Consider the following 27,831-nt stretch of genomic DNA (forward strand, 5'->3'; position numbering starts at 1 on the left):
TTATTGTATGAGTATTTACTTCAAAGAACGTGTGATTATGCCTCGTTATTTTTATTACAGGAAGTAAATAGACACATTGGTACTGAGCATTACAATGAGTCACCCAGTACAGATACGACCCAGTAGCATCTATTTTCATCATATCTCAACCAACGAAGAGTACTCACCATAGACTCCAGGCAATTTTCATCCCAGCTTCGTCTACGAAAACAACAGTTACCTTCGATCGTCGTTTCTTCGACCATGAACCATATTACGTATCAGGTAACACTATATTTGAAGTTTAATTCTGAGATCCCCATCGATCAGAACAAGATAAACGATATTTAACTACATTTGAAGTTAAATTATATTTAAAAACATTCAAAGATATTTGAAGTTGAAGTTAAAGACAATTTGAAGTTTATTTCTGAGAATCCCGTTGATCAGTACAAGATAAACAACATTTAACGATATTTGAAGTTAAATGATATTTAAAGAAATTCAAAGATATTTGAAGCTGAAGTTAAAGACAATTTGAAGTTTAATTCTGAGAACCCCATCGATCAGAACAAGATAAACGATATTTAACGATATTTGAAGTTAAACGATATTTGAAGATGTTTGAAGTTGAAGTTAAAGACAATACGTTAAAAGAGTCACTATAGTTTGATGACAACCCATTCCAAATCCAAACTTCAATTACCCTGTGATTAACCTAGGAATCACCGCAAAGGCTAATCGACGCAAGCCATGAGCTAACAATTTTATAAAAGGCACAAATGAACAATTTTAACGCGAGAATACATTCTCTATGTGCCTCAAGATATCCTAAACAATCATATGCTGAGAAGAAATACGCCAACACCTATAGTGGGAAGCATCATTTCCCAGTTGACTATTAGAGAAAACTTCGTGTAAAGACAACCAGGGTCGAACTGTTCCATGAAGAAACCATCACGTAAATGTTTCAAAATTTCTGCCACGACAAAAAGAGTGAAGGACAATAATTTACAACAGAAGGGTGTAGTACACTAAGGACTCGAAGGTGATTAATAGATATGAATCTACATATGTTACTTCCTAATAACTTGGACAATTCAAAAATCCCAATAGTGAAAGTTTTAATGTTACCAGTGAATATGGTAAACCCAATATTGTTTGTTATAAATCATTCATGTATGTACCGCTAGACGTTCAAGTAGAATTAAGTGTAGTATTATCATGTCATTCATTTAATGTAGCGTAGATAGAAAGTAGTGTACCATATAGACAAAAAAAAGAAGTGAATTCAAAAAAAAAACTAATGTAAAGGTAGAATAGCCCCAACCTTGTTGGAAATGTAAAAGTAATCAGTGTTAGATATAGAAAAAAAAATCCTTAGTATAGTAGCTAACCTAGAACCATAAACAATCTTAGTCCGGTAAATGTATTTTAGATAGGGATGTAGAATGAAATAAAAAAATATAGAGCAAATTTTTAGCACTCATAATGAGCAGTTACTAATGACGGAACGTCATTAATTGAAGGGAAGGGTTATATGTACCATGAGTAAGATACAATGTATTTAAAATACCAAAATAAAGTTCCTTCTTTCTAAAGATAATTCAGATTTTCTATAATTATGTTACACCTAGTTTCAAAAATGAAGTCCTTAATCAGCAAAGAGAGAAAGTGCAGTCACCTCAGACAAAGAACAGCACTATCCAGGCTTAAGATTTCGCTAAGAGAGTGAAAAATAAAAAATATGCTACATACGATATTTTTAAGGAAATTTAAAAGGCAAAAACCGTGTAAACGCCTGAATCATCAGAAATATCTAAAAGGAATTATTGGACGAAAGAATTACATCCTTGGTCCTCTTGGGCCAATGGTGAGCCAGTCCTCATGGCGCAGGACTGAAAAGCTATGTTTTGATGGTAGGGTAGAAGTGCTTTTTGAGAGGATTCGTAAAGCTGAAGCAGGACCATTCTGATAGAAGTCTTAAACTCTTTCATCTTTGTCACCATTATTGTCATTTGAAGTGACCCATTGCTGTACACCTAAATATGTAAGTCAATAAAACTATTGTCTTTTTATCTGTGTTTATTTCATTTATATGTCTGCGTCTAGCCCAATAATAGATAATTAGTTCGTATGTCTCCAAGGTAAACGCTCCTAGAGGGACTCGGACATCCAAATAACTCAAGAAAAAAAGAGGCCACATTTATGTGCCTAAACATTCAATTTTCCCTTACTAATTGCGAGCGATACTAGCCTGTATGGCAGAATCTATCGTATTATAAGTACTACTCTAGGAAAATTTCCTACCGCCACAAGTATCAACCTTTTTATCGCTACAATGATGGATGATCCTTTTCCAGTTTACCACCTTATAAAAATTATTTTTGACCAAGAAGCTAAGAAATAAGCAAGGAATTAAAGATCAACGGCTTATTCTAGTTATTTTTCTTTAAAAAAAAAACATATAAAAAACATTATATGTGTTTCTCTCACAACATTATTTTCGATTTCCAAATTTCCTCTCTCGACACGAATCTTATCTAAACCACAGACCATCATTGAATTGAAGTTTTAGCTTCTCAGGATCATTAAAAGCGTACATACATACTTTTTCATACACTATATGTTGTACTATATGTACATGTATATTGTACTATATCTATATGTATATGTACTATATGTATATATATACGTATATGTATACTATATGTACTATATGTATATGTTGTACTATATGTATAACTATATGTTGTACTGATAAGTTTTCGCACACTGAGAAAAGGGAAAAAATACAAGTACAAATTCCAAAATAGTCGCCCAAGCTAGAATGAATATAAATTAAACTAAAATCTATGCAATTTATTATACAAAAAATCAAAACAAATAAAAAAAAAGGATAAAAAATCAAATCAAAAAATCTATCTTTTAACTGCTATTATGTAGCACTTGAGGAGCCCTACTCCAAATCAGACCACAAATTTCAATTTTATATTAGGGCCAAGGGTTGAAGGGCCCAGATATTTTATCTGGAAAACTGAAGAAAACATTTATGTTTCAATGCTACATTATGTTGGCAGATTTTGTAGGAAAAAAAGAGGGGCAAGACAGAAGAAAACATTATGTTTGCGCTATTTTAATATAAAATGAAATTCCCGTTTCAAAAAATAAATTCCATTTATTTTGCAATGAAGGTGGGTTTCGACCCCTCTGACCCTCCCCAAATGACGTCCTTGCAATAAATTATAATTTTATTTATTATTCATACGCCAAATAATAATGTACACTTACCGAGAAGAGACATAACATTTTAAATCGCTAACACGGAAAAAAACATAATGCAATTTGATATAAAATATAAATCAATTTCTAGTTGATTAGTAAAATCTGATTTTAATCTCTTAATTGCGTGTCACATACATGGAACACAGTTTTTGAGTAGGCTCGTAAGTGTCATGCGGCTAAGAAAATATAATAAATTCATCGGGCTCTGGTTTTCTTTCTTTTTTCTTATTGACACATTTATGCTGCGAATTTATAATTTCCTCCTTTTGCGCTCTTTTTATAACATTTACCTTCGTTGCTGAATAATTTTTTTTCTATTTTTCTATCCTTTTTTCTCTTTTTTTTTTTACCTGAAGCTTTTCGTTTCTGACTTTTATTTTCTGTATCGTTTTTGTTTACTTTTTTTCATTTTTTTTTTCAGAATTTTCGTGTTTTCGATCTTCTTCGCACTATTAACATTATTTCTCTTTTTTTCGTCAGAAGTGTTGCAATTCTTATCTTCTTCTCCGTATTATTTTTTTAATTGTTGTTATTCTACTTTTTTCTTCTATCTTCTTCTTTTTACCAGAAGCTTTGCGATTCTTACCGTCTTTATTGTATCATTTTCTTTGTGTGTTTTTATTCTTTTTCTCTCTCTTTTTTTTTACCAGAAGCCTCCCCGTTTCTGATTTCTTTTCTCTATCATTTTTTGTTCACTTTTTTTATCAGAATTTTCGTGTTTTCGATCTTCTTTGCTCTATCATTTATTCATGTTATTTTTCTTCTTCTTTTTTACCATTTATTCTGCGGAATCTTAAATTCCTCCATTTGCCCTCATTCTACAGTTTTAACGTCAATTTCTACAGAGTGCAAGAAGTTGAACCTTTCTGTTCCCTGCTCTTTTAACTGGCCACAGAGCCTTGGAGAGGACGATAACGTTGCTCTCTAGTAATTTTTGGGTGTTCTAAATAAGTTGACTGAATAATTTTTCTTTCTCATTGTAAATATAAATCGACTTACCATTCTGAGCATTTCCATATTTTGGAGGTAGAAAGCGATGTAAAAAAGTGACATGAAGTTGTTGACAAATTCAAAAAGAACCAGTTTGACCACTCTATTCCTCTCAAACTGGGACTCAGTACGATGATTCTCTGGAACATTTGATTAATTATACGGAGATAATTAGCATAAAATTAGCATTTCAAGTTTAGATTATTCATTAGATTACTGTTAATTCTATTATTATTAATTAGTTTAGGTTATTAATTAGCAATCCAATTAGATAATTAATAGGCATTAAAATTATCACTTCAGTGTTACTAGTAGAAGAAGCAAAATGGCGTAAAAGTCATCCCATGTCATGAATTTACCACTAGCTAGAAGGCAACTTTACCAATATTGACTCATACAAGCCGATAAGCGTCTCGGCCTGACCCCTCCCTTTGATTTGAAAAAATAAAACAAAAAATTGGTATTTTCATTTAAGAATCCTGTTTTTCATGTTTGATTAAGAAAAATAAAAACAAGGATAAAACATTTTTAAACGCATCCGAAACTTGTCAATGCGGATTTATGGTATGTTTTTACAAATCGGGCAAAATTTCGGGGAGGGGGAGGGGGTAGAAGAAGCAAAAAGGTAAAACTGTTCAGTAAATTATCAGTTAAGGGCTGGACAGACGTAGTGTTTTTTAAATTAAAAACGGTCAGACTGATTCAAAACGAAAATTTTCTGCCAGTTTTTGAACAAGGATTTTTTCTAAATTATTGCTCATTTCAAACACTTTTTTGCTCATTTCAAAAATTGTGAATATTCCAACAATTTTGAATATTGTCAGTAAATTGTTTGTGGAGTTAAGCACTATAGAGAAAATGACAGTTAAGAAGATGACATATTTCAGTAAGTCACGATTTTTCTCTGTTAATTCATCCTTTTTTATAAAAAAAAAGTATTAAGAAGCTTAAAGGTTTTTTAACATCTTAAACGTGTTCTACGGTTAGAAAAGGACAGCGAGCGGTAAAATTCGATTTACTTTCAATTCAATTGAATTAATTTCATTTGAAAAAAATTAGATTAAAGTGAACTTTTCTATTTAAATACAAATAGTAATATACAAGATCGAAAGATATAGCTAGTGGCATACTGCAGCACTGATGCATATCGTTGCATAGTTGACTGGTAAAAAGTCTAAATTAAATAAAAAGGTCTAAGTTAAACAATAAAATAAAAATCTGGAATTAAATAAAAAGGAAATTAAACAATAAAACAGTTTCCCGTTTTGTTCCGCTTTTCTAAGCACGGCTGCTCAAACACAAGGAACGTTGATATAGAGTAAGAATTATTTCTAAAGCACTGCAAAACTTTAGCGTAAAGAGCGGGGAGTTTAGGAGGAGCAGCCCCTCTACCATATACGGAATAAGTTCTGTTCATTCTAAGTTTTAATTTTGCTCCTTACTTTCATTTAAAACAATTTGATGGTTTTATTTAATTTCTGATCGTTTTTCAGATCATACCCATATCTATCCAAGATATAATGGGAGCTAAACCCCAATGAATACCCACTGCTTGCTATTAAATTATACATGTCCAATAGTCCTAAATTGATCGATAGCGTCCTAGATTAGTAGCGTAAAAATTTGCCTGAGAAAACAAATGGGGCGAAAAAAATTTGGATGTTTTGGATATGATCACAACTTTTGGCACAAAACTTTTGGGGAACACAACTTTTGGCTTAAGGGAAACTCAAGTTTTGGATTTTGGATATGATCACAACTTTTGGCACACAACTTTTGGCTTAATATATATATATATATATATATATATATATATATATATATATATATATATATATATATATATATATATATATATATATATATATATATATATATATATATATATATATATATATATATATATATATATATATATATATATATATATATATATATATATATATATATATATATATATATATATATATATATATATATATTTCGTTTGAAATTAAAAAAATGAAGTATCAAGCTTTTGAACAAAAAAAAATGTTCGAGACAAGAAGTAGAGAGCTGAAATAAGAAAATAACACAATTGAGTTGTAGATTTAACTAGCCTTAGACGGTAGGCCAAGAATGGTATAGACAAAGATTAAATTATTCGAAAACTAAATTAGAGCTCAAATTGTTGAGATTCAAGAGTACTTACCCCACTCAGTCAATCGGGTAGCGAAAATTCTATAGAAACGGTTCATTACAACAATAACCAAGGTGTAAACTGTACCCGGTATATAAAGTGCCAGATCGTGTATAGGCCACTCCTCCTTTTGCTTTGCAAGTAGCCAGTCTTCGGACCAAAATGACCACAGCATAATGTAAAATGCAACCGAAAGGCAGATAAACACAATGGGAAGTGATCCACAATAAACCTAAAGTAAAACTAAAAACTACAGTAAAAGTTAAAGAATGACCACAGCACAATATAAAACGCAACCAAAAGTGATGCAAATAGGAAGTGATCCAAAATAAAACTAAAGTAAAAGTGAAAAAATGATCATAGCATAATTTAAAACGCAACCAAAAGGCATAGAAACCCTAAGGGAAGTGATCCACAATAGACTTAAAGAAAAATCAAACCCCATAAATTCTTTTTACTCGTTAACTTTAAAGCTACAATAAAAGAAAACTAAAAATACTCCAGTCACGTTTTACGAATAATAGGTTGACTAGGTTGCCAATATTTTACTTCAAACAAATCGATGAGCGAAATGAAGGAGGACGTTGTCGAATGGAATGAAATAAAGTAAAAAGAATTTTAAAAGTAAATGAAATGAAGTAAAGTAGAAATGGAATAAAATAGAGTAGAAACATCATGTTAAAGAGTCAAGAGTGAAGCTCTGAAACGTGGCGTGGAGTACCATGAACGGCTGTGTTCGCCTCAAGTGTCTTGGTGTTGTGATAAGATGAAGCCAAAAAGCACAGAAACGCTACGGGAACCGGTCTAAAGTACAACCGAGATCTTTTACTGAAGAAAAAAAAACAACAAAGTTTTTCCATGAAAAGTAAAGATTAATTCAAAACTTTAGCAAGCAGGCACTACCTTATACAGGATATGAACCTTTAAACGAACGAAAAATTACGATGAATTAAGAAATGAATTTAGCAGATAGAAATGAGAAACCTTGTCGAATTGGGAAGTTCTCGTCCCATTTTGAAGTTTCAGCCATCAATTTGTCCGAGTCATGATCGTCACGCATCGGGGGAGGGGGGGGGGGCAATGTTTCCAGAAAGTCTGTAAAACAATTCGGAAAAAGAAATTAAACTTTTTTATAAGGATGAATAAGCTTATAAAACTACCAGTTTCGGTCGGAAAAAAACAAAATATTAAGTAATTTTAATAGTAATATCAATAAAATCGATCTGTATAAATTACCAACCAAACGCTAAAATCCATTGCCCTCCAAGAAAAGTTTGACTAGTGACGCCTCTTGTCCTAGATATTAAAATTTCTCCGTTCTGAAATATTATTAAATAATAATCTTATTTTTTTTATCCTTATAGCTGAACTATGTGCAATTTTGGTACATTATATTTAGTTTTTTATGTATTTTATTTTCTAATTTTCTAATTTTATTTTCTTTTATTTTCTTTTTTTTTTAATTGGTGAAGATTTATACCTGATAGCGAAAAGGCTAAAAAAAAAAGGAAAAAGACGGTTAAGAATGAAAATGTAAGGAAATCTTCAAATTCAAAAAATGTACAGATTCCAAAATCTAAGAATTGAATGTGCATATAAATATAAGAACAAATATTTAGGCAAAAAAAAAAGTATTCTAAAGCCAGTGTGGCCACTGAATATATTTTCTATTAACTTATCTGAAAATATTTTGCAAGATTTTACTTTAAAATTTGGTAACATATTACTGGGTAATTTATTTATTTTATTCAATACAGGAGAAAGCCATAGGCTTGTCGCAGTAATGTTTATTGTTTTCTTTAATAACATTTACGGCAACTCCTAGGCCCTAAAAAACTAGCCTATGTCAATCATACTACCCTATTTTATTCTTCAGCGAATAAGCTTAAAAGACGAAATAATCCAAAAGATATCTCCTTACTTTAATAAGAGTTTTCCATCTGGGATAATAGGGTTGTATTTGCCCGGTCACCGGATCTGCCAGAAGTTTCCCCCGATAATTTGCTCTGGGATGGTCGTAGGGCGCAGGTGTTAATGTTCCCCATGTATAAGCCAGTTCATTGCTTCTACGCTTCCACATCTGAAAGATGAAAGAAAAAGAAATATATAAGAAAGATAAAAGAAAAAATATCACAAATAAAGATATCCAAGATACAAGATATATCAAAAATAAAGATATCAGATATCAAAATAAAAGAAAGATAAAAAAAAAAGATATGCGCGAAGAAAGTGTTCATGTCGTTCAGGAACAGTGCAGACAAAATTTTTCAACAATAGTACCTCGTATCATTGATGCAAAATAAGTCTCCATAGCGTTCAAAGAAGATAGGAGAGAACCCCAGAAAAAGCCCAATAATTTTGTATGATGAAAAATAAAAACACAATGTTTGCAAGAGGCGTCTTATGACAACTTTTTGATTGACAAGATTGAGAGTTAGGAACTGTGCAATCTAAGAGCTCAGAAAAAGGTATAATATCTTCTACTCTTCCAAGAGAAGCAATTAATAAGACGTCTTCAGAAAATGTGGAAGAAATACCAGCAAAGGATTCTTGTGGCATATGCGAAAAATTTGTTATTCAGGAAAAATCTGACACCAGTGACGAGGCTGAAGAAGCAGTCAGAACAGAAAAAGCCACCCACGACTCTGCATTAAGGTTTACCATTCAAAAAGGGATGAAACAGCATCAGCGAGAATTAGTGAAGGAAAACAGGAGGTGTGTTGCTTTGGTCTGCAGCAGTGCTTACCAACACCGGATCTTAAAACGAAACTTGCTTTCTATAAACGGCAGCTTTGGATCTATAATCTCGCAGTTCATGTTTTCTCTCATAAGAACGAACGGTCCTGTAACTACTTCTGGCATGAAGCAATGGGAGACAAAGGGGCCAGGGAGGTAGCCTTGAGCTTGTTCCTCCGCCCCTTTAATCTTGCTGAGACTTTAAAAACTGTAACACTATTCTGTCACCTGTGGCTCACAAAACAGAAATATGTTTGTGTCGAATATGTTTTCTCACTAAACATCTCACTTGGCTGGTAGAAACCTGTCACATATCGATCAGGAATTCCTAGAGCCATATCTTACCTACTTAGAGTGTAACAGTGACCATGCCCGAATCGAACAGGCAAAGAAAACGTCTAATATCCCTGTCAAAATTCCAGGAGATGGGGTCAACGTTGCGCAGTGTACAAAATAGAAAATACCAATGGTTGCAGATGAAAAGAAGAAATAAGAACTACTTGACTGGGGCGATTTTTTTTTTAAACAAATGTGTACTAAAAGAGACATTGTTACAAAAAAAAATCAGTGTTTCGTAGTTAGACATAGCCTACGTTGGGTTTGATATGAGAACAAGGCCGTATCCAGAGGGAGGGTTAGGGGGATTGACCCCCTCCCCCCGAAATATTTGTCTGACTCGTAAAAAACGTAACAAAAATTGAATATAAACATATTCTTATTTCTTTTTAAGTTTTTGTAGCCCCCTCCCCCGAAAAAATCCTTTTGTAACCACCCCCCCCCCTGGAAAAACAATCCTGGATACGGTCCTGTATGAAAAACATTTTTAAATTCTGAATTTTATAGGACAAACTTGGAAGATGAAGAGCCGTTTCAAATAATGAACTTGCAGAAACCAGGAAAAACTGTAACAAAAGTGCTGGTGCCAAATATCCAAATGGAAAATCAATAAGCAAATCAAAATACGACAATCTTATGTCACTGTTGCCACTTCTTGATGAAAAAAAATCATCCTTTTTATAATAACCTCATGTACGACACTTCACCAACAGGGGCGTAATTTTGTCAAAATCCTGTGGGGTGCAAAGTTGGAGCTAATTTTCCCAAATCAAGTGACAATGACAATAAAAACTAAAAATAATAAACCGTTTGGTACCATAGAGGTAACTTATAGTACTATAAAGGTAAATATGTACTAAAAAACTGATATGTTTCTGTTGATGCTTGAATTATGCAGGTTTCTTAGTTTTGACAAGATTTTGGAAGAAACTGAATTTCAGCTGGGGGGAGGGGCAAACTGTGGTCTGGGGGGGGACTGGGGTCTGCGAAGGGCAGTTGCCCCCCTGCACCGTGGCAAATTACGCCCCTGTTCACCAATAAACTTCCTGACTCAAGAATCAGAACCCCTTGAAGAGCAATGAGCCTTATACTTCTTGCTCTTATAATATCTGCCTTGTTCTTACACTTTTTGGTTTATATGTATGTCTTTTTATTCCGCCATATGACGAGACAAAAAATAAACAAAAAAAATTCTGGCTTTTCCTACATTCGACCTGATATAGATTTTTGTTTCTGGCCAAGTTTTCACTTTTGTTTATCAAAAAGGATAAAAGTTAGGTGGACTGGACACGTTTGTGCGATATATTTTTTCTTATTTCTAGCAAAATCATATTATGCTTGACAGTTTTCACTCCATTTTCTAAAAAAATAACCAAAAGAATAATTACAATATTACCACTGGAAAGAGCAGGCAAAATTTTCCTAGATAATTATTTCGAAAACATAATTCAACCATATTCCAATTTCCAGGAAATTTTTTAAGTTTATTTTCTCTGCTGTAAATTTTGTAAATTAACTAATATAAACTGTAAATCTTCTAGTGTAAAATTTGAAAAAATAGATAAAAGCACGTTTATGTATAACGGTACGGAAAATTAATTTCTTAATTGAAATTTTTTGTTATTTTACTGAAATGATGGACGGGCATACACGGCATGAAAACCATCCAGAAACAAAACTGATTGATTCCATAGTAAATATAAATAAATAAATAAAATAAAAATTAATAAAGTAAAAATAAATAAAATATATAATGTTGTGAAAAATAATAAATAATAATATATAATAGTAAAAATAAATAAAATAAAAATCATAGTTTGTTGAAACAGGGATTTGCACCCACTTTGATTTTAAGGAACTAGTCATCTAACAGGGAGAGATTTCAGATTTGTTATACTTTTTTATAATTTTGTTATTAAATCCTTGACTTAAATCGATCATACGACGTAATGAATAATCCCCTTACGAAATAGAGCATATCCATGTAGTGGAAATATACTTAATAAATATAACTTTAAAAAAAACTGAAAAAATGTCAAGAACAAGAAAGTCTAATAAATAAAAACTAAAAAAACTCCCACCCAGATCCGACACCGGTGTGAGATCGATAAGCCATGCAGGATTGCAGGATTTTTTAAGGGGGAGCGGAAATAAAAAAAACTAATTTTGCTTGATAATTTGAATAAAAAGAACCCAGAAAATTAGGAAAAGTTTATTATTTCAAAAGTTAGGATTTCAGTGAGACTCAGGCCCCAAAGCCCCCTCCCCCCTGTGCGTCCCTAGGACTGATATAAATGAAACAAGACAATACCAAGAAATATAGTTCTCCTTTCCAGCAATTCTTATCTACCTAGATAGCTTCATCTACCTAGGTGGTTGTGTAAGATGTAGAAGAGCTGGGCAGTACTAGCCGATTGGTAATTACGCTAGACTTGAAATCATGTGTCTGAAAGGCAGAAGTTCGAGTCCCAGTGTCGTTTGTAATTTCGTTTGGAATGGGGGCTAGTGGTGTGACTGTGTAAGCTCAGCCAGAGTCCCCGCAGCTCCAAATTTGTGTCTGGAGAAATCTGGAGGGGAAATGACGGAAAGCATCAGATGTTTTCCCCCAAGCACACATTCCTCTCCCGACCAAAGGCAGAGAATCAGGAAAATGGTACCAGCACTACATCGACCATTGGTCAGCATACGAATATTTTTGTGTGTAGAACAACTAGGTTAAAAAAAAGACAGTATTCAATTGAGCAAAATCACGTAAAACTAAATGCAAAAAAAATGTAACTTAATCCCCCTGTCTGTGGCTGTAATGAACAAAATGCCAGGCTAGTCAAGTCAGGAAGGCCATGATAGATTACTAGCAATCGTTACTTTTGGGAATTCAGCTGGTGAAAAAAGCAGGGTATTCTCAAACAAGATGGAAAGAGGTCCCAAGAAAAGATTAAAGAGCTTCAGAGCTGAAGGTTGAGAGTGAGGTTCTGAGAGAAGAATGGCGGAGGACCGTATTTAGTTGTGTTTTGGTAGATGCCCAGGCAGACTGGGGCTAAGACGAGTTGAGGTGGTAGCAGTAGTTGCAGAATTGCTATGACAAAACAGTCCTTACAGAATTTTGGATTCTTACTTTCCAATATCTTCAATCCTTGCTCTCCCCCTGATTTTATAACAGATATGGTATGGAATAAAATAAAATTTGTTGCAATTTTTATAGCGTATTGTATGTCAAACATAGTAGATCTCATGATATTTAAGGGGATCTTACCCCTTTGGCTTGCAAACAGCTTAAATTTAGCAAACAGCTTAAGTTTAGCAAACAGCTTAAGTTTAGCAAACAGCTTAAGTTTAGCAAACAGCTTAAGTTTAGCAAACAGCTTAAGTTTAGCAAGCAAATATTGTCAATACTGAACTGCTGTCTTGGTACTTAATTTTACCGAATTTTCTATAATAAAAAATCAGTAAATTTGTGTCACCAATGCTATTGCATTGGAATAACTATGGAATAACTAACACGAATAGCTATTGACTTGGAAAATATTCAGTCAAAGTTTGCAGTGGCGTCACTTGAAGGGGGAGACGGTGCGGGCCTCTATCCCCTAGCTCTAATCATTGAAAAATGACGTTTTATGTATTTTCACTGAAAAAATTGAAAACACGATGAAATCCTTTGATATCAAAAATTTAAAGTTTAAAATACCCTTTTATGGGCATTTTCATCAAATAATGCAATTTTTTGGTATTCTCATGGAATAAACTGAAAAACAATAATTTCCCCTTTCCCCCTAGATATTGAAAAAATTATGTCCCCCCTAAATTTTCACGAGGGCTACTCAAAGTTTGCCTCATTTTCACGTTTGGTCTAAATAACTGAAGGTTATACGGGGTAGCAATTTTTTATTTTCACTTTTAACCTACACCCCAATAAAGGAGGCCTATGGGTTTCCTATAACTAACATTCTAGGGTCAGTAAACATATGAGAAACGTTCTCAGCCCAAACCTAGGTTTTTAAGATATTTTACTGTTTGAAGATACACGGAATATCCCTTTTACGTTTTACAGAGCACACACGCACACCCAGATTTCGAGTTCGTAATACAACTTTCCGTTGTATTTCAGTCTTATAAAAAGACTGAAACAGTCTTTCCCCCTCCGAAAAAACGTTTATCCTTACTTAATATTACTTTAGAAACATTGAGTGGAGTGAGTTAATTTTTCTATAGCATTATACGAGATGAAAGTCTTGAAAAACTTAATACATAATTCCGTTAATAAACATTATTGCCCGAAGAATATTGAAACAAAAATCAATCTTAAAAATCAACATTAGAATGTGAGGAGCACATAATTCATTTTTATATTGGATCTTGGAGGGGCAGAATTATCCCAATACAAAGGACTGCCTCTATAAAATTACAGGAAATGTCAAAAAAAAACAAATAGTAAGTTCTGGTGACGTCAGGAATGGTCCCCTTCAGAAACTTCAAAAACTTCACGATTTTTCCTTATTTCTTAATTGTTTTCGCCAAGTTTGCCCAATTTTGAAAACTTCAGTAGGGCGGGTTTAAAGCCTGTGCGAAACATTTATAATTACCTCAATAAATATTGTTGCCCAAAGTACATTGAAAATGCAAAATAATTCATTGCCATCTTCAAAATTGAACAACCATAGCAGAAGTTGAGAACAGCCAAACAAAGCCGGAAGAATAAGGTATGAAGTATAAAATCCAAGAAAACTGAAGTACATGGCCAATCCTTGTCCAAAATAGGCTCGAACTTCATCTAATTGAAAGAGGAACCAATATTAAAAAACCTTAAAATTAAGTTTCATTATTTTCAAAATAGGCTTGAATCCAGCCTGACACAGGAGAAGATGGGGGGGGGGGTCCAAACTATTGAGATTTTTCGAGCTTCATCAGTTTGGATCAAAAGACAGCATTAACATAGAACAAAATACGCATTAATTCCCAAGTATTCATTTTCAAAATAATTAAAACCATACCTCAACACAGGATGGGATAAGCCCTCCCCCTCCCAGTAATTAAGGATATTTAACTTCAGTTCAAACCTCAACAATTTGAAAGATAGTTTGACATTACAAGAAAAACAAAATAAACATTAATTTAAATTCTTTTATTTTCAACTCGTTTTGAATTATGCCTGCCTGCAGCACAGCGTTCGGGGATCCCCCGGCATTTGAGAATTTTTAAGCTGGCCATGGACTTTATCTATTGAAAGAGAACCTGACGTTAATAGAGAAATAAAAATCAATATTAATTTTCATTTAAAATTTTTTTTTAATAGTTTGAACAAGGCCTGAGCATAGAATGAGATAGCCCCCCCCAGGTTCTGATAATTTTTAGGTGAAAATACCCACCAGGTAAAATTTTAATTTGTACAGTGTGCAGAGTTCAGTGAAAAATTGTTTAATACTTTTTTTAAGTATCCGGCGATTCTTTTAATTTGTGATTAGGATGTTTGGGAACTTCTAGGGTAAGCGAACACACGAAACCTACACACATACACACTAGAGATAGCTAAACAAACACATTCTTTAACATCTTGTTGATAATAATGTAGCGTCTAAAACCAAGGTAATCTTGAAAGTTTATTCATTTGGCACATTAAATTTGGTTCGTAAAATAGAATTCTTCAAATGCTGAGGACTCCTTTTTATGAATTGTCAAAAATATAGAGATCCCCTCTTCTAAGAAGTCCATAAAAACTAAGAAGTCCTAAGACCCACCCCCCCCCTTCTATCCTTCACAAACAAAGTGAAACATTCTTGAACAAACTTGAACATATTGGGTTAGAACATATTGTTGTTAGTGAATCTAACAACAGCTGGAAAGAAAAAAAGATATTCCACTTTCTGCTCTAGTTAGATTCACTCCGAAAGGTTAGATTTTTTTTTTTTTTTTTTTTTTTTTTTTTTTTTTTTTTTTTTTAGCACTGAGAACGACTTGGCGGAGGTCCTTGTCAAAACATTTACTTGTTCTTCGTCTTCATGTTTTCCCACTGGCTGACAAATTCCTCGTTTTCTCACCTATTTGATTTGATTTTTCATTTATTATATCCTTTCCTCTCTTGGTTTCATACGTAATTTTGAATCGAAATTTACAATTTATATTTTTAGGATGAAAACAAGTTGAATATCAAAAACACTACTTCCACAAACCGGTTATTTTAGTTTGAACAAATTATCAGCAATACTTTTTTTTTTAAGAAACTGTCAATTTTAATTTCATGTGACTCGTAGTGTGACATTTTTTTTTACCGCTTTTATTTTTACTTTTACCGCTAATTCCAAACATAAGTAGGACAAAGAGTGTCCTTTGACCTGATTAAATTAAAAAAAAAAGTTTTTTTAACTGAGAGTAAGGAGCGACATTAAAACTTGAAACGAACAGAAATTATTCCCTATATGAAAGGGGCTGTCCCCTCCTCAACGCCTCGCTCTTTACGCTAAAGTTTTTTATTGTCTTAAAAAATAGAGTTGTGAGAAAGAGTCAAAATTTAGCGTAAAGAGCTAGGTGTTGAGGATGGGTCAGCCCCTTTCATATAGGGAATAATTTCGGTTTGTTTTAAGTTTTAATGTCGCTCCTTACTTTCAGTTAAAAAAAAATTTTTTAATTTAATTTTTGAACGTTTTTAAATTAATGCTGATTTTGAATTTGGCTCACTGTACGTGAACAATTAAAACGAAGTTTGTATATTAATTTTACTTTTGTTTGGTTAAATGGCTTTCTCGAAAGTTCTTTAATTTTATTTATAAACGTTTTTATTAGTAAAAATATGCACAACTTACTAATTAACTTCAGTAACGAACTTCTATGTTCATATATTTTTAAAACGTATATTATGGGGTTCGCCCCCTAGTCAATACCTCGCTCATTACGCTAAACTTCCAATTTCGTTCCAATTCTTTAAAAATGACCCCTTAATCACAAACGCCGTTAATTAGAATAAATAGCTCTTATGAAAGTACTAAAAAATCTTTGGCGTAAAGAGCGAGATATTGACTAGGGGGCGAACCCAGATCATATACGTAATAATTTCTGTTCGTTTTAAGTTATGATGTTGCTCCATACTTTCAGTTGAAAAACTTGTTATTTTGATATTTGATTTCTGATCGTTTTTTTTTTTAAATAATGCTGAAAAATCCGGCGCCCCCTTCATAGCAATGTCCCTTCCCCCTCAAAAACTTCCTCCATGAAAAGATCCTCCCACGTAAAAAACAAAAAAAACAAAAAAACACGTATCCGTGATCTTTCTTCTGGTAAAAGATACAAAATTCCACATTTTTGCATATAAGAGCTTGAAACCTCTACAGTAGGGCTCTCTGATACGCTGAATCTGATGGTGTGATTTTCATTAAGGTTCTATGTCTTTAGGGGGTGTTTCTCCCTTTTTTCGAAAATCAGGCAAATTTTCTCAGGCGCTTATTTTTTGATGGGTTTGATGGGACTAAACTTGATGAAAATTATATATTTGAAATCAGCATAAAAATCTGATTCTTTTGATGTACCTATTGGTTTCAAGATTCCGTTTTTTAGAGTTTCGATAACTATTGATCCAGGTCAGTCCTTACTTACAGTTCGTTACCACGAACTGTTTGAAACTAGTCTAACCTGATTGTATAAAATATCAAGCGTTTATTTGCGTTTTTTTATTGTTGTTGAAATATCAAGCGTTAAAATTTTGATCCAGTTATACTCAACACACCAATAACGTATAAAGACCCATAATAGATTGCAGTTTCTTATACCTAAGAATTATACTTATACCACGGTAGGGGTGGGAGGATGTCTTAAAGAAATATTCAAGGGAAATAGGAACTTCCTGTGAGGATGTAAAGAGTGAATAGATTGTGATGCAGGCGGAGCGTGCGTAGGCGTGAGTTGGCCTCAGGCGGCTTGGTGCTGCGGTGAACTGTTAGTAGTAGTAGTGGTACTTGCACAACATTCTTATATACAGAGTACTGATGATCCAACACAAACAGAGAGGGTCTTTAGGACCGTATCCCTTAGGAGGCCTCATTAGCTATTTCTTGGAATCCTATTTTGAATTTGCATGAACATTAGATTGGAATCAATTGATATCAATTGATATAAGATTGGAATCAATCTATCAATTGATAGATACAAGGTCCTTTCGTCCATAAGCATTTCTAATAGATGGCTAACCCCAATTCAAGCCCAATTCGGAAAAACATAAAAATGAACAGGGGGAGCCGCGGCCAAAAATTTAAGGGGGCCGCGACAAAGTTCTACATTTTGAGTAAATGTCTAGTTGATGATTAGGCTTTAGAGATTTCATGAAAACGTCAACTTGGGTGTCTTAGGGACTTGACGAGTTGTATAGCAGAAAAAAAAGAAATAATCGTATATACCGCAAACGATAATAAGCTTTGACAAATACGGCTTTTAAGAAGCATAACTTTGGTTTTCCATTATAAAAAAAAAACAATAGAAAAAACATTTTTGTATGAAAGTAAAGAGCCACGTTTACGATACGGTGTAAGCCGTAAACCGTATAACCGTAAACCGTCCTGTCCACCGTATACCCGCTCTTTAAAGTAAAATTTACAACTTTTTTAATCACATTACTTCAAGAATTGATTCGTCCATTTAAGTGTTTTGGACTTCAACATATCATTTCAGTATTTCACTTTGATTTTACTTCAATTCCGCTTTGTATTTCAGTATTTATCTTTGATTTCATTTCAAATGCTTTGGATTTCAACATCTCATTTTTAGCATTTCACGTGGAATAATTCTGTCGACATCATAACATCCATACCCAGGGGAGACTACTGATTTCACTTATGTTATTGTTATATGTTGTATTGTTATGTTGTTGTATGGTGATCCTCTGTTTGGCAACACGGAGCCAGGGGTGCAGGTTACTGCAAGGATGGGTCACAGGTTCGCTACCCGTTCCTGTAAAAAGACCCAAAGCAGCAACGCATCGACACCCTATGCATCATTGATTAGTGGATCTTGATCCTTAGTTTACTAACATGTTTTATGCTAGCTTGGTTCAACGAATTTCAGCACTGCCCCTTTATAGTAGCGATATTCTTGTCGCTATTTTCTATATAGGTAATGTTTATAGGTAATATTCTATATAGGTAATCTTTCTAATGTTGAGACATTAGAAACCTTCTCTCAATAAGTTAATACCACCTCAAAGGTGGGGATCTGCACAAATTAGTTGAAATTCCTGATCTACAAAGGCAAATTTCGAATACATTTTAGATTACAATGATCATTAATATGTATTAGTTTGTTTAAATCAAATGTATTCTGCAGCTGAGATCAAAGATCTAGGTCCCGTAATACCACTTAGAGGTCAACCTCGCAGCGCCACCACAGGGCATTTGACACATGTTTCCAGTCAGTGTAAACTTTCCATCAGGGCTTACATGGTCGGGTTTGCTTGAGCTACATTAGCACTATTCGTAGTAGATATGCTGCAGCTGAGATCAAAGATCTAGATCCCGTAGTACCAAGCAAAGGTCAATCTCGCCGAGCAACAACAGGGCATTTGATACCTGTTTCTAGTTGCTGTAAGTTTCCATTAGGGTTTACATGATCGGGTTTGCTTGAGCTACATTAGCACTATTCGTAGTAAATTTCCTTCCAAAATAAGGACTATTACAAGTAGAATTTCGTTACAAAAGCAGCATTTTTTAGTACTTTCTGTCCAAGTTCATAAATTTTGGAAAAAAAGGTACCTTTTACACAAAATTATCAAAATTACGCATGCCTAGCGCTGCAAAGGAAAGTGGCAGTCCACTTATGAGTAGCTCATGCTGTAAAATAAGAAAACAAATTAAAATATATTAAAATAATAAAAATAAAAGCACCAGCCTTACCAAGAGGTTGCGGCTCCAAAATAGTTTTGTACCATTTTTTTCCCAATTGTTTGAGATTTGGTAAGTCATGTAGTGGATAAATCTGAACAATAATACCCTTTGAGTAGCATTTTTCGACTAAAAATGGATAAATAACTTATTAAATTGAAGATTTTTGCTTTACTTAAAATAAGAAAATATATTGAAACAATGTGCTAGAAATTAAGTGTTCGCATTAAGATATAAAAGGCTACAATCCATCGTAACAACAGCTCCTTTTATTTTATATAATAAATTATTCCTATTTTATCTAAAAACTGTATATTATCTAATTTAAAATACCAAGTACATCAAAATGATAACATTTTTTCCGCCTGTATCCATCTTCGGTCTATCTATATCAGAAAATCGGGATTTTCTATGATTTTTTTTTGGGTTCCTGCAGAACGTTAAAGGTCAAAATTCGCGCGCAAAAATTTCACCAGTGTTTCCAAATCGAATCGTGAAAACAATATCCGGAAACTATTTTGGTAAAAATTTTCAATATCTTAAGAATTCTTAAAACTGAAACAAATAAAATTTGATTCTTAAAACAAAAGAAACACAAAACCACCCTTAAAAATAACAGGATGTTCTCCTAGGATCAGGGAATTCTATGACTACCCTGTAGAAAATCAAAGACTAATATATAAGGCTCTATACCGACCATGATATCGATAAGTTTTGTATGCAATTATAATTTTCTAAAAGACTCAAGCAATCTCAGTTTACAGTAAAGCGCTAATTGCACGAATTCTTCAGATATTGGAAAATATCACATATTAGTTTCCCTGAAGCTAGTTTTTCATAAATATATTGTGCAATCTATATAGCAATAATTTATGATTTATATACACTTTAATAATTCTAAATAAAAAATTGTAATAATTTATAATAATTAATAGTTTTCCGTTTTATAAGAGGCATTCGTCTCGCAAAGACTATGCTCAATGGCTGATAATACGAACTCGCCAGAAGTCACCCCCCCCCCCAGGGAGATAAAGACTAGTTGTCGTCGTCAGCTTACAATACCTTCTCTGTCTGGCTGAAGAGATAAGAGTTAAACTCACAGGTTAATGAAAGAGGAGGACCCAAAACGATCTTCAAGCCCAAGTGGAACTTCAATTAGGGATGGATTCAGAGTTACAAGACAGTCGTTAACTATGTCGAATTAATTATGTTGAATTATGTCGAATTAATTATGTTTCGAAGGGTCTTGTTCGTATTGCAATTGTTTCCTGTTACAGCCTTTAGCATTATCTTCTGCTTTTACAACTTAAATAAGTCAGCACCAAAAAACGCTCAAAGCGATCAGTCTAGAAAGACTATCTGAGTCAAAACCTGGTGTAAGACACGTCTTTTTAAATAAGTACCACCCCTTTTTTTATATATTCACGTCGCCTACAGATGAAGCTATTGTGGGGAGTAAATATATTCTCATCTGATCTTAAGTTTCTAGATCAAAAACTGACTCAAATCATGAGGCTGTTTTAAACTTGAAAACGCCACGTTTGTCAGTCCTTAATGGTACTTTCACACACCCTAGATTTCTTTGCACAAGCATAACTTAATTAAACTTTGCATTAGGTTATGTAAACTTACAGGTCAAGTTCATAAAGAAGGTGATACCAAGTAGACTTGAGCTCTGCATAAAACTTTACGTAAGTGTTACGTATAAATTCATGTTATGTAATGAAAAGCTCAACATAGTAGTGATAGAATAGGTTTTCTGGATAGGCAACGAATAAATTTTGAAATTTTAAATAAATAAACCTTTCCTATAAAACTTATTACACTTGATCAGAGCTTCAATCTCTATTAGGGGTATCAAAAAAGCGAATTTCTGATGATACTTTCGAGGTAGAGGGGAAAAGTTGCCTCTATGCATAATTAACTTCTGAGCAAAATTACACCACCGTTGGATATTGGGCGTTGGGAGGGGGGGCAGCTGCCCCCCCCCCCATCCTAGACCTTCAAATTTACATTAGATATGGCTGAAAAAGCAGATGGTTTGGAAAAAGCAGTTGATAAAACTCCATCACACTATCAACTGCCCCCCCTAGACAATATCTGCCTCCCCCCACCCCCAAGACAATATGCTGCCTACGCCCATGCGTAGGATAATGTCTTCTGTTATTACAAGGGACGTGAAATTAAAAAAAAATACTAAATCGGCAATTCTTTTGAAATTTTTTTCAAACGTTACAGCACTTTGCGGTAATGTGCAAAAGTTGCACCTATGTATGGTTAATTACAATCCAAAATTTGGCGTCCCATCTCCATCTCTATTTCACATTTTTAAACTTGAATCATTCGCTAACCATAATTATGATGATTTTAGACAATGATGGTTTTTTTTAGATTCTGACGTTATTTAGCGTGAAAGGACTTGTTTAAGTGATAAAGATTTTGTTGATGTTACATAACTTGACCACTTAGCATATAAAATTAAGCATATAGTATCAAAATCACTTAAAGCAATAATGAAATGGAAAACGGCAGCGTAACAGCTTCGACTGGTGTTTTCTAATTTTTTTTTTTTTTTTTTTTTTTTTTTTAAAGCCCACCTCCTCTCCTCTTGGTGACATGATAATCTTAGACTTTAATGGACTTTAATGTCACCTACACTAATTTAAAAACCTCTTTTATTTTTTTAATCGGGTAGCCAAACATAATTGACGAAGACAAGGTATCTACAATAAAATTCAAAACCACAAAAAAGTACCATTCCCGGTTTTGCAGGGTCTCCTTCCGCCATAGGGCACCCCTTTCACCGTGGAGATACAATAATTCTTGAACGAATTCCAATAATTAATGTTGAACGAATTTCCGTGGATATTGATTAATACCTAATGCTCATCCTCCAATAAAAAGAGATTTTTCAAACATTTACAGTAATAATGTGCATGACAGTGGGCGTGTCCGGAATTTTGTTGGGAGGGTGTACAAAATAGACATCCCAAAACACATTAAAGATTTGTTTATATGCATTTTTGTTACGTTTTACGAGTTGGACGAAAATTGGGGTGAGGGGGACTCAAACGCGTTACCCTGTGGATACGGCCCTATGCATGAGGCCTTATATTACGTATTTAGGAAATAACTTAATCAATATATTTAAATATATAAAACTTGTGATGTCAACAAGAAGAAGATAATGAAACCTGCCAATGGAAATAGTTTGCAAGAGATTACCTATTGATTGTCCATGATAGAGTCTTATATTAGGATAGCCAGGTAGGAAGCGTTCATGAGGCGTTGCCCTTAAATTATCTAGAGCGTAGCGCACAAGTCCCTGTTTTTCAGCTGACGTAAACATCCCGTGCACTTCTTCTAAAGAATCGACAAACTGGTCAATTTCAATGAGGCTAAATTCTCTAAGTTGCCCTTTTTTACTAAGTTTTTTCAATCGCACAGATTCAGCTAATTTGACTAGGCATGCCATCGTACAAGAAAGATGTACTCGGAATCCCTAAAACAAAGTAAATACGTAATTAAAGTTTAGTTTTAATTCTATTTTTTACAAGCTCTGCGATCGACTCTACTCTAGTATGTGGTTTTATTTCCATTTTTTCTGCATGTAACAATGTTCTGTATTTGTTAAGAAAATTTACAATTGCTGTTCATTGTCAACCTGTTCACCCTCAATTACGACGTTTCAATACGCAAAAAAAAAGAAAACCGTTGGCGTGTCGTATTCGACATTCATTTACTGCCTTAGGATACTATTAATTTAAAAAACAAAGTTTTTCCGAGGGAAGTAAAGAGCGAAGTTAAAACTTAAAACGAACAAAATTATTACTCCAGAGCCTATCTAAAATATATCAATAAAACTAATGCAAATAAATCAACTGGTGATATTTCCCTATGTTTGTAGGATTACAGAAAACTAGCGCTTTACTGAAAACACAAAACAATATAGGAGTTACGGCAAAAGTAAACCTTTTAAGGACACTTTTAACAGTATAAAAGTAAAGCATATTTAGATTGTTGTATTATTTATTTTATTGACATCATTCTGGCATCGTTTAATTTGGCATCACTTCTGCACAATGTGCTCAGTTCAATAATTGACTGTCGTTTTGGATCTGAAAAGGACATTTCATGATTATTTTGCAGACAAGTTCGGAGTAAAGGAATCTTATTAGTATTAGGACTACAGACTCGCTTTAGAATTTGTATCACAACTTAAAATTCTCCGTTTTACAGAGAGAAATAACTGTATTTCCAGAGGTCATATTACGGTTGATTATGTTCTTCATTTCGAATAATAATAGGTGAGACCAAGATGTTACCAGATAAATCAATCCATTATTTTTATATACGGTGTAATGACTTTAAACTTATTATTTTTATGCCTAAGTATTTAAGATAACTTTAATTGTATACTGAAAGTTACTGATATCATAGCTCCTGTAGGACAATGAAAAGCGTTATAGATTAGTTTGTTGTTGTGAGGCTATGTATTTACTTTTGACTCCTAAGTCAATATTCTTGTTTTTATACTTGGCTTTTGTGTTTTCAGTAAAGCGCTAGTTTTCTGTAATCCTACAAACATAGAGAAATATCAACAGTTGATTTACTTGCATTAGTTTTATTGATATATGTTAGATATGCTTTCAAGTAATAATTTTTGTTCGTTTTAAGTTTCAACTTCGCTCTTTACTTCCCTCGGAAAAACTTTTTTTTTTTAATTAATCTATGCTCGTCTTTGATTAAAATTTAATTTAGAAACAACAGTGCTATGACCTTTTCTATTTATACGGAATAATTTCTATTTGTTTTAAGTTTTAATGTTAGTCCTTAGTTTCAGTTGAAAACTTTTTTTATATAATTTCTAATCACCTCCAATCTAGGGAAGATAAGACACCTTAACTTTTATTAAGGAGCTGAACTAAGAGGCCTACAAGAATTGAAGGGAAAAATAAGTTAAGAGTGGATAAAAATCAAAACATAGTGTCGTTTCTTTTTGTAAAAAAAAAAAGTTTAAAAGAAAAAATAAATCTTTAGTTCTTTGTCTTAAAAAATGAAATTTAGTCATACTTAAGAAAGTAGCTCCAGGCTAGTAGCTTCGACACAAAAGGTTAACTGAGCGGACAGGTTTATACATAAACATACTTGCGGAAAATTTTGCTAGCTCAACACAAATGTGACTTTAGGCTTTGGGATTTATTTGCGCTGTCCCTAAAAAAAAAGCGACTCACTACTCAGAAATGGATCGAAATTTTCAAAAAAAGATCATTTGTTGTGTAGGTACGATAAATGGTATTACAAACTAAGTTTATTTTCATTTCAAAAATTTCCTAAATTCCCCTACAGAACTGTTTTCACTTGTCTTTCTTCCTCTTTGGCTGCACAATCTTACGTAGGGAGAGAATATTATGGTGGAACTGTCAAGTAAATAATTTGAATAAGTAAGTATAACACTAAGTAATCCTTCTTTTAATATACAACTTTGAATGGTCTCAGAACCACAAGCCTACACTTCTCCCATCCCTAACTGGTAAGGGGTTGGGGTCATGGGCGTCATTTACTATGAGGCAGATGGGACAACTTCCCCTTCCAGACCTCAGTTTTCCTCCAGACTCAAGTTTGTCCCCCCCCCCAGCTGAAATTTAGTTTCTCCAAAAATGTTGTCAAAACTGAGATAAGCCTGCATAATTTAAGCATCCGCTGAAACATGTCAGTTTTGTTCAGTACATCTTTCCCTTTTTATTACTATTAATTAAAACAACTTTTTCCGCATAATAAGTTTTTGAAAGCAAAGTAAAGAACTCCATTAAAAAAAATAATCAAAAATAAAATCAAATAATATATCTAGCGTTAAACTACCACAAATCAGCATCGATAAATAAATGAAACCCAAAACGAACAGAAATTACAATAAATAACCGAGTCAAACTCAAAAAGAGCAGAAATTAACAAAAGTTGGGCTCAAAACCCCTATGCCTTCCCAAGGCCAGAACATAATTTGCACTTTACTGAAAAAAAAATATAAATGTTTTTACTTTTATAACTTTAATAAATCAAATAACATTAAAATTTTGATTACTAAATATCAGTATATGTACATTAAACTGACAATGCACATTCATTTGTTTTCATTTGTATTCCAATAAAAACCTTATATGCCCCTAGGGCATAACTTACAACCCCTTGCCCTGAGGGCTGTGGGGGAGTGTCCTCCTCAAAAACATAATTTCTATCAGGAAATCAACTACGCTGAACAAAATGGATCTCAAAATTTTGATTGGATGTGTTTCGGGAAATGGTTGGCGTGGAAGGGGTGTTAGTTGCCTTCCAATCACTTTCGATTATTAAAAAGGGCACAAGCCACTCCAATTTCTAATCGAATGAGCCCTTTTAGAAGTTTCTTTGACAACTTCTTTGATACGAAATGCCCTGGTATGGAAAAATATAATAATAATACATTGTGCCAACATCGTTCTTTACTTAGGCAGCGCGATTGCGCTGCCTATGATACGGCTAGTTTTTCAGTTTTCTCGGTCATTTTCACTTGATTAAGGAAAATTAGCTCCATCTTTGACACCCCCCTACCACAGGATTTTGACAAAAGTACCCCATTCGTTAGGATATGGATTTAGAGATCTACTCAGAATGTCGTTACAAACCCTGAACTGGATGACCTCTATTCCCTTTTGAATCAAAATGTTTGCCCAAATACCTTCCTGGGACAAGCTTTAAAAAAAATGAGTGCATCACATCTACAAAAACAGTGAAAATATCTGTAAATGATCGTATAGAAGGGAGAAGACCGTAATTGAAAAAAAATAAATCGAACGCAAGACACTATTTCAAAGTCGAACGCTATACCAACAAGCAGGGTTGCCACCAGCTAAAAAATAAAATCCCGGTTTTTTTCAAAAACAATCTCGAAATTTCGAAAAAAATCCCGGAATACGGTTTTTAGGTTAAACAACATAGGCCTGCACGGTGATGACTTAAAAATCAAGGCGCGTAATTCGAAGTACGGTAAAACGTGGTTTCTAGTTGTAACTAACAACTGATTGTCAATATTCCTAGTATTATTTCGAAGTGAAAACGTTCTGATGGATCATTAGGATCTACGATAATTATTTTAGGCCAAAACAATTCGCCAAAGTTTCGAGAAAACGTGTAGACACATCCACGTTTCATCGTTATTTGAATTTCCCGCCCAAGAATTCACGTCATGCTTCGCAGCCATGTAGCGCATCCAGACCATCCGTTTTCTGGAAAAATGGGACGGAAATCTGGAAAAACGAATAGTCCTCCAGACTAGGCGGTTTTTTCAAAAAGTTGGTGGGTTTTTTTTTTAATATCTGTACAAATTTATCCACCATCCTCATCAAATCTGTTTTTTCTGAGCCAAAACATATAGAAAACAAATTTAGAGCCTCAGTTAGACAATTTACCTTTTTTCTATTCAAAACTATCTTAGACAACTATTTTTATTTATCACTTATCGTGTCTAATCGTCTCCTTCTTCTGGCATTTTTTTTTTCCAGAAAAGCTGTCCACACGACCACTTCCGTCCCATTTTTCAATTTTTTGACCATCTGATTCTTCCTGTCCAGAAAACGGAAAAAATCGACGGAAGACCTATCTACATTCCCAGATTTCCGTCCCATTTTCCAGAAAATGGATAGCCTGGATGCGCTAATATTCAATATAGCTTGGCAAGCGGTAAAAGTTGTCTTTTATCACGTCTTCACACGTCCTTTTCCCTTTTACCACACCTGCTTTTCTGTTCAGCGAAAGTCTCGCCAATCAAGAAGCGAAAAGCGGAACTATCATTCGTTTTACAAAAGCATCCTTTTGAAATCTCAAGGCCCGATTCACTACTTCACTACCCAGAAAAACCTGGATTCCGAACGTACTGAAATCTAAGAAAAATCCAAACGACATCATTCAAACATTCAGTCCACGGATTCTTCATTGTATAAAAAAAAGGAATCTGCTGCTTTCACACGAAAGAATCCGGAAGAAAAACATATCCCTTTTTCCCGACTCTGGGTACTTAGAATCCAACTTTCTTGGTATTAAACCCGGCCTTCGGGTATTTGAAGAGAAAGCTGTAAAGCAACAGTCAGAAAAATTATTACTACCGAATTATTATTAAAAAGCGCTAAGTAAAGCAACCAACTAAAAAAAAAAAAATTTCAGATATTTATTGGTACAGTAATCATTTTGGTAATCACAGCTCAAATGAAACCCTAAGAAACTGGACAAATGAGCTTCAGTAAATCAAACTAGGCTCGGTTAGCAAAGGATATTAGCCCTGAGGGCTGTGTGAGGGCTGTTTTTTGTCATCCTCAAAAACCTAATTTCCAGAACTTTCAACTACGTTGAAGGAAACTGCTATCTCAAAATTTTGATTGGATTTGTTTGGGGAAAAGGTGGGCGTCATAGGGGGATTAGTTGCCATCCAATCACTTTCGA

The 27,831-nt window shown here is 33.7% G+C and overlaps 1 protein-coding gene across 1 annotated transcript in view; it reads right to left on the reverse strand.

The window, feature by feature from the left end:
• LOC148938709 (anoctamin-10-like) overlaps nucleotides 1-27,831 on the reverse strand; it is a 98,615-nt gene that overhangs the window by 32,519 nt on the left and 38,265 nt on the right. Inside the window, exons 2-7 of the mRNA XM_089107598.1 lie at nucleotides 22,585-22,861; nucleotides 19,372-19,488; nucleotides 14,086-14,273; nucleotides 8,355-8,513; nucleotides 6,446-6,665; nucleotides 4,264-4,394 (exon numbers count right to left, since the gene is read on the reverse strand). Of these exons, the coding sequence (XP_088963724.1) occupies nucleotides 4,264-4,394; nucleotides 6,446-6,665; nucleotides 8,355-8,513; nucleotides 14,086-14,273; nucleotides 19,372-19,488; nucleotides 22,585-22,861 (1,092 nt within the window). The remainder of the gene's footprint in view (nucleotides 1-4,263; nucleotides 4,395-6,445; nucleotides 6,666-8,354; nucleotides 8,514-14,085; nucleotides 14,274-19,371; nucleotides 19,489-22,584; nucleotides 22,862-27,831) is intronic.

Source organism: Artemia sp. Qi Xiang Cuo, unplaced genomic scaffold, assembly GCF_049724085.1.
Source record: "Artemia sp. Qi Xiang Cuo unplaced genomic scaffold, ASM4972408v1 HiC_scaffold_3018, whole genome shotgun sequence".
NCBI classification, from domain to species: Eukaryota; Metazoa; Arthropoda; class Branchiopoda; order Anostraca; family Artemiidae; genus Artemia; species Artemia sp. Qi Xiang Cuo.